Source organism: Rattus norvegicus, chromosome 12 (assembly GCF_021556685.1).
Source record: "Rattus norvegicus strain SHRSP/BbbUtx chromosome 12, alternate assembly SHRSP_T2T, whole genome shotgun sequence".
NCBI classification, from domain to species: Eukaryota; Metazoa; Chordata; class Mammalia; order Rodentia; family Muridae; genus Rattus; species Rattus norvegicus.
In genome coordinates, this window is record NC_141545.1 from 37,946,544 (window position 1) to 37,960,026 (window position 13,483).

At 48.3% G+C, this 13,483-nt stretch overlaps 1 protein-coding gene across 1 annotated transcript in view; it reads right to left on the reverse strand.

The window, feature by feature from the left end:
* The window catches only part of Tmem132b (transmembrane protein 132B), a 263,288-nt gene that overhangs the window by 80,177 nt on the left and 169,628 nt on the right, over positions 1-13,483 (reverse strand). Inside the window, 1 exon segment of the mRNA NM_001134536.3 lies at positions 5,548-5,734. Within this exon segment, the coding sequence (NP_001128008.2) occupies positions 5,548-5,734 (187 nt within the window).

A 13,483-nucleotide genomic window follows, 5' to 3' on the forward strand; every position in this document is an offset into this window, starting at 1 on the left:
TGAGTCCATCACTGCACAAACAGATCCAAACAGGCACAAACAGAAATGAGCTACCACGAGGGCTGGAATTGGGAAGGCACCTGTTAATCTTCTTGATGGCAAGAGCAACCCTGCTATACAAATTGATATTCATAATTGATAATTCTACCTTAACATGACATAATATAAGCTCTCAGTGTATTCCAGTTGTCTTGGTCCATGTGTGTTGCTGTAGCAAAATACCTGAGGCTAGACACCTTATAAAGAGCAGAAATTTCATCCTACATCTTGAAGATGAGATCAGGTTACTATTGGGGTTGTTCTCTGTGAAGGTCTGGTCTCTTTATTTCTTACATGGTGCCTTGTGGCTGTGTCCTCTAGAGAAAAATCTTCACATGACAGAAAGGCTTTAGCCTTTAGGAAAAGGGACAGAAGAGACTTATTCCAGATCCTTTTATAAGGTAATAACCTTCCATGAGGGGGAGAACACAAAACTCTGATCAAACTTTTTGGGTGATAAATTTATTGTGATCCAATAAACCAGACAAATAAACGATGACACTAGACCAGAGTTCTGACATTATAGCATACGGATGAACCCAACATGGCTGCCTTCTTCGTCACCCTCACCTTCCCTGTGCTTAAATGGCAGCTGTACCACCTCATCTGCAGCCCTGGACTTACACACACACACACACACACACACACACACACACACACACACACACACCTGCTAATGCTCCCCCAAATATCTTCTTGCTCCTCAGCCTTGAAGGACTCCCTGACTTCCTGGTCAGCATCGATCACCTTTAAGAATCATACAGACGGGGGTTGGGGATTTAGCTCAGTGGTAGAGCGCTTGCCTAGGAAGCGCAAGGCCCTGGGTTCGGTCCCCAGCTCCGAAAAAAAAAAAAAAAGAATCATACAGACTGCACCTCCCAAGTCTTCGTTGGCTTTCCTTGACAGTAGATGAATCTTGGTGCACACTGAATTCCCACCCATCCTATGGTCGTGCCTGGCTCCCCGTGTGTTGTATATTCTGGAACGGTCCAGGAGACTCATGAGACCCAGAAAGCAAGCAAACTTCACATGTCTGGGGAATCTGGAAGGAGAAGATTCAGGAGGATCCCTCCCCAAGATTTAAAAGCAGTCAACACTTTGCAAGAGGAGTAGACTCTGGCCTGCTGAGCTGCCTGGGAAGACTCGTAACTATCCAGCGGACGTCAAGTCCTGCAGACAGCTCCAGGGTTGCAGCTTCTTTGAGTGGTCACCAGCTTTTTTTCAGTAATGTGGCTGCTTTTGGATTATCCCTGCTCTAATAAGAAACCCCTCACCCACACCCCTGTTAGTAACCCCAATAAATTTATTGGTTCCTTTGGTGGCTTGAATGAGAATGGCTCCCACAGGGTCACATGTTTGAAGGCTTGGTCCCCAGTTAGTGGGATTGTTTGGTAAAGATTGGGGGGAGGATATGACCTTGTTGGAGAAGGTGTGTCACTGGGGAATAAGGCTTTGAGGTTTCAAAAGCCCATGGTAGGGGCCCCTGTCTCTTCTCTTTTCTCTCTATCTCTGTCTCTCTGTTTCTGTGTGTTTTTTCTGTGTCTTTCTGTCTCTGTCTCTCGCTGTCTCTCTGTGTGTCTTTCTGTTTCTGTGACTCTGTGTGTGTGTTTCTGTGTTTCTCTGTCTCTCTGTCTCTCCCTCTCTGTCTCTGTGTGTGTGTGTGTAGTTTCTGTGTTTCTCTGTCTCTCTGTCTCTCCCTCTCTGTCTCTCCCTCTCTGTCTCTCCTTCTCTGTCTCTCCCTCTCTGTCTCTCCCTCTCTGTCTCTTTGTCTCTCCGTCTCTGTGTGTGTGTGTGTGTGTTTCTGTTTCTGTGTTTCTCTGTCTCTTTCTGTGTCTCTCATCTCTGTCTCTCTCTGTCTCTCTGTGTGTCTTTCTGTTTCTGTGACTCTGTGTGTGTGTGTGTGTGTAGTTTCTGTGTTTCTCTGTCTCTCTGTCTCTCCCTCTTTGTCTCTGTCTCTCTGTCTCTGTCTGTGTGTGTGTGTAGTTTCTGTGTTTCTCTGTCTCTCTGTCTCTCCCTCTCTGTCTCTCTCTGTCTCTGTCTCTCTCTCTCTGTGTTTCTGTTTCTGTGTTTCTCTGTCTCTTTCTGTGTCTCTCTGTCTCTGTGTCTCTGACTCTCTCTCCCTCCCCCACCCCTCTCTCTCTCTCTCTGCCTGCTGATCAGGACATAATGCTCTCAGCTACATTTCCAACACCATGACTGCCTGTCTGCTGCCATGTTTCCCACTGGAACAATAACAGTTAATTCTCTGCAACTATAAGCAAGTCCACACCTGGATGTTTTCTAAGAGTTCCTCAGTTGTGGTGTCTCTTCACAGCAAAGAACAGTAAGACAGAAGTTGGTATCAGGAGTTGGGTATTGCTGTGATGAACCTAACTGCTGTTTGTTGGAGAAATGTAGAAGCCTTTGGGAGTTTGGACTAGAACATGGTTGAATGCTTTAATCAGGGCCTAATGGGCCATCCTAGTAGGGACATAGAGGACAGTAGTACTGGGGACAATGTGGACTATGAGGTGGTCAGGAGGTTTCAGCAGGGAAGAGTACTAGTAAGCAGCATAGAAACAGTTCCCCATGTCAGACTCTGGTGCAGTCATGACTTTTGTCTATTGTGGGTCCCCCATCTTGAGTAAGGAACCATGTGTGCTGAGTCTTCCCAGTAAAAGCCCACACACAACAGTCACCTGGTCTTTAAGAACAGTCTCTTCATTCACCACTACGATAAAGTAACTAGATATAGCAGGTCGACGGGAGACAGACTCATTTCAGCTCATGGCTTGGAGGGATATAATCCACCATGGCAGAGAACGTAGGGAAGTGTGGCCAGATTGCGTGCTCACAGAAGAGCAAACCTCCACTCTCACATCTCGGCACAGAGGGGCAGGAAGCAGGGCAGCGAAATAAACCTCAAGGCCATCCCTTCCCAGCAATCCACTCCCTCCAGCTCGACACCACATCCTAAAGGCTCCATAGCCTCCTGAAACAGCACCCCCAGCTGGGGACCAAATGGTCACACACTTCGAGCCTGTGGTGAAATTTCACATCCAAAGCTCCAGGAGAAGTACCACCTCCTAGCCGGAGAGGCAACCTGTGTTTGTTCTCCCATGTGTTAGCTCTCCCTGTGTGTGACAATTAGCATACTGACAATTATGTAAGTGACAATATTAATATTAATGAGGGTAGACACCACCTAGAACTGCTCCCCAAACCCTTAGGAAACTCCACTGAGCTAGCTCAGCCATCCCTCGCTCCCCACCTGGAGTCACCCTGAGCCCTACACAGGGAACCAAGACATGACAAATTCAGCCATTCCACTTTCCAGCCGATAGCAAGTGACATCAAAAGCTGGGAAGTGTCCCTGAGTGGAACTCAGCCACGTGGAGAGTTGCAAGTAGTCACAGCGGAGCAGGATGCACGAGAGATAAACTGGCACCTCTAGGGGATGCAGGAGCCTCAAAATGTTCTAGGAGGAGGCACTGGAGACAGACGAGGGAGAGAAACAACCCCCATAGGACCTGCATGACATCTGTCTACATGGGAGGCATGTTGTCCCGCCATGCAGCGGCCGTGAGAGAAAGGCTATGGAAAGGACCACTCTGGCCAGCCATGTGCTGGTGTGCTCTCCCTTTTTTCATTCGTTTGTGTTCAGCCAGCTCCTTCTCCCCAAGGTTTAGCCTATCCCTATTCATCATGAGAGAGGACATGGAATCTCTAGCCAAAGTAGGTAGGATATATCAATAAAGACCTCCTTAGGAAGTGAGCCCTGAGGCTGGAGATGAGATTTACCCCAAAGCCCCCCAGCAGTCACATTCTCAGGATTCATTTCCAACTTCTACTCATTACAGCATGCTAAAATTAAACTCAAACCAGAGATGCATTCCTGCCTGCTTGTATGCAACCTCACCGTGGCACCCAAGTAGCCGCAGGTGATTCATCCTAAGTGGGCTCCTGTACCCATAATGCTTTACTTGCTAAAACAGGCACGGCCCTGTGGCCTGAGGACTATACTTACAACCCTGGCGTCCTGACCTGGGTCCACCTTTCTGACAGACAAGAACACATCACTCCACAGTTCCCCCGGGGAACTGGCACTGCCTTTGTGGACAGTGAGGTGCATGCCATCCCAGGCTTCAGAGATTGTAGGGAATCGGGTGGTATCAATTATACATGGGGAGAATCACAAGGGCCCTGAGACAAGATCAGTCATGCTAACCTCGTGCAGGTTGAGCTGGAGAATGAGTTCCTGGGGAAAGATGCAGGAAATCCCTGCTTTCCCCCCTGGAACTCAGGTTGCCCCTTCACAAGTGATGTCCTGCCAAGTGGTGGCTGCCACTGTGGGTCACTAAGATGAGACTGATCTCCAAAACCAAGTTGACTGGCAGCTGAGATGGAATCACGAGTTCAGCAGCTAACCACGGGGGACCCAGAATATCTGAATGTGGATTCCCCCCCACATTTGGGTCCAGGATAGGAAAGTCCAAAAATATTTAGCATTTCTAATGCGCACCCACCCTCACCATGCTTTGGAGGCTCTGGAATTCTACCCAGGATCCTGGTCTCAATGTGGCTCCCAAGCCTAATGTGAACAGAATCCCAGACATGCTCAGGGAGGAGAAATGTCAAACCTGCCATGCCAACGGGGCAGACATGTGGGCAGTTTAATGGGCTCTGGGACTCTGTCCAGCTTCAGCCAGTCAATTCCCAACAAGGCTCTTTCAGTCCATCTGCATTTTAAACTTTGCCAATCATCAGAGCCACCTGGGGACTCTCAGAGCAGGCCAAGTGACAAGGGTCTAGTTCCTGGGAATCAGGAGCCTCTGTCCCCAGCACACAGTCCTGACACACTTCAGTGAAACCATCTTCTCTACATGTAGCACTTGGACCCGACTTGAACACAGATGGAGACAATAAAAGACAAGAGGTCCCCAGGAGCCACTTGGCAACACCACAAATGAAAAGAGTCTCATACCGTAAACCCTAAAAGGCTTCCCAGGAGCCCTTATGGAAAGCAGGTAAATAAAACACCACTTAAGTGCATTTCCCTTGTCCAAATAGTGCACACTGAGTGTGCAAGGGAGGATGGGCTCAAAGGCACTCCGTGTTTCTTTGTGTGATCTAATTGTTCCAAGGAGAAGCTGGTGCGTGGTTCAGTGGCTAAAGCGTTTGCTGTGCAAGTGTGGGGACTGGCGTTCGGAGCCCCAGAACCCCATGCAAATACCTGGCGGATAAGGTGGCCCACATGTTATTCTAGGCCGAGAAGGCACAGACAGGATCCCCAAAGCGGGTTGGCTCAAGAGACTGGGCATTATTGGCAAGTTCTGTGTTTGACTGAAAGGCTCCAGCTCAGTGTATACAATGAAAAAAGAGTGATTCCTGATATAAGCCTTAGGGCCTCTACATATACACACACTCAGGGGCACCCACACATCCCTAAAGATGAAGAAGAAAAAAAAAACTAAAACAAAACCAAAAACAAAATATACTCAAAGGAAGTTCCTTCGCGGCTCATCTTACCATGGTGAGAGGGACGATGCCCACAAAGGTCGTCTGGCTGATGAAGATCTCAGAGACGAAGAGTTCACTCATGGAGTCTTCCACTGGATATTCTACCTGCCAGGTGATTTGCTGGGCCCCAGCCAGGCCGCTGCTGTTTTCAACACCAAAGTCCACTTGCAGAATCTCATAGAAGGAGCCGTTTGCCCTGGAAAACAGACATACAGCAGGGTTTGATGTAAAAGTGTGGGAATCTGCAGGAAACAAAGGACACAGTCGGATGACACGGTCCTCTTTGTCACTGAGGAGTTAGAGTGGGTGGAGACTCACTCACAGCTACTCATGGGAGGCAGCACCTCAGAGTGGGTGTGCAACCCTTCCCTAAGGAAGAGATGCCCTTTGTTGCGCAAGGGCCTGTCTCGGTTGTCTATGGCTGTTACACGCACCATTGCACAAAGCAACTTGGGGTGGGGGTTGGGAGTATCTCAGCAGACAGTTCACAGCCCATCACTCACAAAAGGAAGTCAGTGCAGGAGCTTGGAGGCAGGAACTGAAGCAGAGGACCAGGGAGGAACGCTGCTTACTGACTTGCTTGGTCCAGGAATGACACTACACACAGCGGTCTAGGCCCTCCCACATCAACCATTAATCAAGAAAATGTCTATGCCAATCTTATGGGGGCATTTTCTCAATAAGGGTTTCACCTTTCTAGATGGCCCTAGCTTGTGCCAAGTTTACACACACACACACACACACACACACACACACACACCACAGAGCCATCAGCCCACATTTGGGAAAGCCAAGAATTCTCTGATACAGGTTCCCCACCCTGCAGTCAAGCAGGCATATATCTTGTTCTGTCTGCGCAGTTTCTCTGTAACCCATGAATCCCTGGCTCAGACTCTCCAGGATTTACAGAATGGTGACGACTTTGTGGGTTTATGGGATCAACGTGAGATCAATGGTTAGAAAGGCTGACACAGGTTACACGGATTATCACAGAAACTGTGGCTGACAGGAGGATTATGCTAGACTTTCCATCAGCCCCAAATTAGATTAAATATAATATGCAGAAATACCACCTATCTGCCTTAATTCATAACACAAACACACCTGCATGAGTTCACTCACACCCTTACCCATCCCCACACACATACATACACACTCCTGCACATGAGGGCTCTCGGAAAACGAAGGCTAGCTACTGCACTGGAAATCATTTACCAAAGACAGAGAAGACTTAAAAAGCCACCAGCCTGGGTCTGTGATTGTATCCCATCCTGTGAGCATCTTGCCAACTCCCTGTATCCATTTTGACCGAGACCCCAGGAAGATGTCAGCAGGGAAGCTAATTCCCCAACTCCCCACAACCTGAGTCCCCCAGGCCACCTTGCACCTTCTCTGATGATGGATCTGTTTGGACTAAAAGGGGCTCAATACCTCTGTCCTGCCTCATGAAGCCTGGTGAGTTCTTCATCTGGTGTCCCAGTGTTCGGTCTGTAAGGAAAACGCTGGGGAAAAGAGAACCTGCAGCCTGCTGCTTCACCAAGAGAAATCTTACCATGGACAGCTCCCCCCGCCTGAATGGCTTCTATAAGGCACAAGGAACACTCAACTCTAGGCTGTCCTCCTATCCCAAGAGGTTCCAAAGACCGCATTCAGTACTTGGATATGAAGCGACACTCATCAATGGGTCTCCTGTAAGGGATAATCTATCCTGGAAGATGGAATCTTCGCTCTCTCCGAGAACCAAGGGGTTCTTTCTAAGCATTGAATAATGGTGGCTAACTTTGAGGAACCAGAGATGGCGCAGTGAAGAAGGATCCATGTGCCATCCCTGTTAAAGCCATCATGTATTGGCTCTGAGGTGAACAAGGAGGAAAGCCAGTCCTATCAGGTGAGACATGACGGTTGCCCATGTACCTCCCTGCTACTCCCTGACTGTCCAGCCTGTGAGTTGATCCAGATGCAGAGGCTGCCCCCAACCAGTAATGGATGGAAAGGCAGTCGAGACAGAGTCACAGCTGCGAGGGTTTTATTTGCTTTTTAGGTTTTTTTTTTTTAATGTTTTTAAGCATTTTTCCTCAAACCAGAAAGAAATCTTCTACTTCAGGCAGCTGGGGTACTTTTTAATAAGTTCATTTATATGGAAATTGGCTCATAACTATTAATTTTACCTGCTCCGGAGCCACTCTTGATAAGCTTTGAAAAACTGAGAAAAGAGCTCATGGAGTCTCGGCTTAATAATGGTGAGTGCTGTTAAGGAATGAGCATCCAAGTGCCAGCCACGAGGTGGGCATTGGGCAGCTAACAAGTGACCATGAGGTGCCCATGCGTGGCTTATGGGAGAGTGTGTGGGCATGTCCGGGAACGTGTATGCATGTGGGGTGTGGGTGGGTTTTGTATAGGCGTGTGTATGTGGGGGATGGGTATAGATGTAAGTGGGCGTGAAGAGTGTGAATGTGTGCGGCAGGGGCTGGAATGTGCAGAAGTGTCTGATTTGAGCAGGTTTGAGCACACAGCACCTCGGGCTGGAGCACACGTCTCCGTGCAGAAAGACTTTCTTCCTGAAACCCCATCTCTAAGAGAAGCATCACCCTGCAGTACAGGCTAGCCCCATCCCTAAGTCCCTGCGGACTCCCAAGATAGAGTTGAGGTGCACAGTATGACTGCAGCTCAAACATATATGAGAAAAGGAGTCTTGGGGAGGACCAACCCATCAGCTCGTTCCCAAGGACCACATCCAGACAGGAGTCCCTGTGTCACTCACAATGACCACTGTGGTGATGCAGGGCAGGGGGAAGGGAGAAAGGAGAGAAAGAGGGGGAAATAAAATGGGGGGTGACATCCTGTCATTTATATAGGCTTTTTTTTCTCCCTGCCAACTTGTAAATAGTTCTGAGTCAGCAAACGGAGATGGGAGGGGGAGCAACTTCACCCAGATGAGATTTTCTAGAGACAAGATGCCGCAGGTTGTCTGTGGCCTTAGGTTTGCTTCGTCTCCGAACCCTTTTCCTGGACATTAATGCAAATAGAAGTGGGCGAAAATCAAACTGAGTGCTCCGAGATGGGATCTGCGGATGACCCGCAGCAAACGCAGTGTGGACCTGGATGGACAGCTGCTCCAGTCTGACGCACCCACGCACGCACGCACGCACGCACGCACGCACGCCCCACCCCTAGGATAAAGAACTGTACGGCAGCTGCTCTGACAACAGTCAAATCAGCAAGCCAGACCACAATCCTAGACTCATTTCTCTCTGTGATAGAACACACGCTGGAAAAATGAGGGAGAGATGGTTTAACCAGCTTGCGATTCCTGGTTCCAGTCTTGTCACTGTGCACGGGTCAGTGTAGGAAGCTCTAAGCGGCTAGTAGCATCACATCCCCGGTGGAAAGCAGAGGGAAATGAGATAGTGAGCCCTGGGGAAAGTTAGAGGTAGAGTAAGGGATGGATTTAAGCAAGATACATTGCATACATGCGTGAAACTTTCAGGAAATAATTTTTTTCAATTTTTAAAAAAATTGAGAGATGACAATGTACAGCAGTCAGTTTAACTTTTTAAGAGAGACCAGGAATTACAATTAGGAAATACCACTGGAGGTAGGTTTGGAAGGCAAGGCCTCATGAGGAGTCGACATTTGAGCCAAGACCTAAAAGACAGCTGGGAGCCAAGCATACCTTCCCCAAACATTAGTTGAATAAATGAGTGACTCTATTTTAATCTTCTCCCCTTCCCCACCAAAAAAAAAATCACGGAAAAAAATGTGTCCCAAGCATCAACATGAACACAAGTTGCTATGCAAAAAGGAGCAGCAATTGTTCAATGCCATCTGTTTGGTGAGGTCTCATCACAGCCCGGCTTCATCTCTGTAACTCTCTTGCCCTTCTCCGAATCTGGTTGCTCCGTGGATTTTGTTTCTGACGTACTATTATTTATTGATGGTGTCGATTGTCATAGATGGATATATACTCAGAGGCACATAAGTGTCACAAAAGCAAGGTTGGGTTTTTTCTTTTGCCTGTTTTTCCTGCTAATGTGTCCCCAGAACACTGCCCGAGACACTGAGTGTTCATTAAGTGTCTATCAGACAAACCAATGAGTCAGAGAATAGCCAGCAGTTTGCAGACCTCAGAGGAACATGCTCTAAGTGAGTCCCAAGGGACTAGGCCACAGATGCCGGGAACAAACGGCTCCACCGTGAGCTCACAATGGAGGAATGGTTTACTGAGCAAGGCTGAACCGGGATGCACACTACAGAACGGGCCCGAACTGCCATTCAAAAGACCACATGTAGCATGAGTCTGATGTTTGATGTGTCCACAGCAGGTAAATCCACGCAGGCAAGAAGCAGGGGAGGGGTTGGCAAGTGTCAGGTTATGTGGAGGATGGGGAAATGACTGCTAATGGGTAGTTTCCCTTAATCCAATAAAATCCCCCCAAATCATATACAGTGATGATTCCAGATCTTTACAAATAGGCAAAAAACAAAAACAAAAAAAAAAAAAACAAAAACAAAAAAAAAAAAAAACACTGAACTGTGTACTTTAACACAGCTCATACCTGTTATCCCAGGACTGGGAAGACTGGGCTACAGAGTGAGTTCCAAGGCAGCTAGGGCAGCAGAGTGAGACCACGGGGCACAGGGGAGGCAGACAGAGAGACAGAGAAAGACAGAGAGTCAGAAAGATGAAGACAGAAAGATAAAAACAGAGGCAGAGAGACAGAAATAGAGACAGACAAATGGAGGGAGTGCAAGAGACAGACAGACAAAGACAGACAAGATGAAGGAGAGAGAGGGAGAGAGGGAGGCAGGGAGGGAGAGAGGGAGGGAGGGAGGGAGGGAGGGAGGGAGGGAGGGAGGGACGGGGCAAAGGAGTAGGGAGGAAAGGGAGACGGAAAGAAAGAAAAGGAAAGGAATATTTCACTTAAATTTTTTATTTTAAAAAATAAAGTCACTATCTCTCACACCGGGTTTGTTCGGACCTTGTTTCCAACTTAAAACCATTTTTCAGAAACAATTATGTCCCTGAATTCTCTATCTGCCTCTCAGATCAGCTGCAGCCAGGCAGCCAGCCGCTAGCCTACTGCCCCAGCTCGGGAGAGGGATGCTAGGTCCCTCATTGAGACATTGTTTCTGCTTACCAACGTTTTTCCCAGCGCTGGAGACAATCAATCCCAGTAATGAGCAAGCACTTTGGACACCTCCACTTCCTCGGCTGCCAGAGTCGGGCCGTTTCCCACACTAACAAGTCACCTCAGTTCCAGCTTATTTGATTTTATCAGCATCACCACGACAAGCCCGGAGACAGCTAAGACAATTGCCACAATTATTTTTTTCTCCTTCCATCAGTATCTGACAACATCCCAAACCCTTCCAGGAAGTGATGGCTCGAGTCCTCTCACTCCCAGCTCCTAATAAAACTACCTGGAGTGATGTCTTCCCCCGCCCTCCGACATGTTCCTCTTTATAACTGACCCGGCGGAAAAATTGTTAGCTAAACTAGTGGACTTCCCGGTGGGTTCTATTTCTATTTAGATTCTCTTCAGAGAAAAAGGCAAGCCCAGACTGCTAACTGACAGGGGAGGTAACATGACAGACTAAGGATAGCAGCAGGATACATAGAGCTTCTAATTCCCTTAGCTCTCCTAAAGAGACAAGAGATAACATCCATGCCTTCAGCTGAGAGCTGAGCTGGGGACCTGACTTCGGTTCTCACTGACTTCTGTTTTCACCATCGTGTTAAGGAAAGGGTGTGTTTCCAAGGGACACAGTCCCTAAGGACAGGGCAGATGGCAAAGCTGGGACATCCTGCATTTGATGCTCCATGCCCACATGGAAAAGCAGGCACTGTGGCACACATCAGTGACCCCAGTGCTGGGAAGACAGAAACACAAGGATCCCTGGGGCTCACTGGCCAGCAAATCGAGAGTCATTAACAAGTCCTAGGCCAGTGAGAGACCCTGTCTCAAAAGAACAGGTAGATGATACCTGCGGGACAATGCCTAAGGATGTCTTCTGGCCTCCACACTCATGTGCACACAAGTGCATGAGCACACACATACATGGACACCGCACACATGCTCACACACACATACACACATGCACACATATACATGTACACTACACACATATACACTGCACACATGTACATGCATGTACATATGCACTGCGTACATGTACCCACACATACATGTGCACTGCACACATGCATACATATGCACGTGTACAGCACACATGCACGCACACATACATGTGCACTGTGCACATGCTCACACATACATACATATGCACTGCACACATGCACACATACATACATGTGCACTGCACACGTGCTCACACACATATTCATGTGCACTGTGCACATGCTCACACACACATGTGCACTGCACACATGCACACATACACACATATACACATACACTGCATACATGCATACATACACATACACAAATCCCAAAGACATGAGAACAGTGGATGCCTTCTTCCTATGACCCTCCAACTCTACTACTCTGTCTACCAGGAATTGGCTCTTTGTGGAATACCAGAGGGGGCCAGCCATTTCCACATGAACAGTGCCCATAAATGGTCTCTTCTGCATCTAGAACCCCAGATCTCTGACTAAAGAAATCTCTGACATTCCCCTCACTGATAGAGGGACAGATGACAGGATCAATCACCCGGCTGTCTGCCGAGGCTGAGGAAAGGGTGACTCTCCTGCATGGTCGGTATTGATGTGGTTAGCAGTCCTGATGACCAATGCCCAGTAAGGCCCTGGCAGAGGCAGTCATGCAGCCACAGGTGGGGCTTCCCGGATCCACCATGTCTAATTCCAGACCTACACTGGAAACACGTCTGTATGATTGTCATAGATGGTTAGTGAGGGATCATAGTGTCCCCAGGTCTCTACCAGGTACATATGCAGATGAGGAAATTTGAGAGACAGAGAGAGAGGGAGAAAGAGAGAGAGGCAGAGACAGAGAGAGACAGAGAGAGGTGGGGGTTGGGAAGAAGGCCTGCCTTTACATGAAACAGAAACCTATGTAAAGCCTCCTCCTTGCTCTGTGGCTAAACAAGGAGCAGCCTCTGTAAGTGTGGATTTTTTTTTCCTAATTCTTAACAGTCTAGGTGACTCTCCGAGGGACAGCTGCTGCTAATGAGGATGGGGTCCTGAGGTCATGCCCTATGCATGCTGGATGTCTGTGAGGCTTTCCTGGTGGCCATGAGGGCACCTGTAAGTCCAACACCCTTCAGGCCACCCTGAGCACCAGGGCACAGGTGACAGGCACAAAAGCAATCAGTGGTAATTTATTCCCAGCCCTGGTGCTTTTCCTGCTGAGATGCGAGTGACACCGTGCAGGAAGGACTGCACAGAGCCGTCCATCAAGGAGACTGTAACAATTAGATGACCAAGGATCCTTCATGGCCGACCTACAAAGGTCAGGCCCAAGATGAGCTGCCTGGAGAATATAAGATCTGAAAGGGCTCAGATTCACCTAGAGGAGAATTTAAGGAGAGATGCTCATAGCTAGACCTCATGAGGCCAGAATCTGCTCACTGGTGCTGTTTTAAGGATGGGGCTTGGCAGCTGGAGGTGGGGAGGACCTGGAGGGGGACATCAGGAAGGAAAATGGATAATAACAAAGCATGATGGCATAAGTATGACAGCACAACGAAGCCCGTGACTTTGTATTCAAACCTAAAATGTTTATAATATCAAAGGGAGGGGATCTTCTGCCTTCCCTGAGCACCTACACTAAGGTATTCAATTTTTAAAAATTGTTCCAGAGCTGGAGAGATGGCTCAGTGGTTAAGGGTACTGACTGTTCTTCCAGAGGTCCTGAGTTCAAATCCCAGCAACCACATGGTGGCTCACAACCATCTGTAATGAGATCTGGTGCCCTCTTCTGGTGCATCTGAGGACAGTTACAATATAAATGTGTGTGTGTGT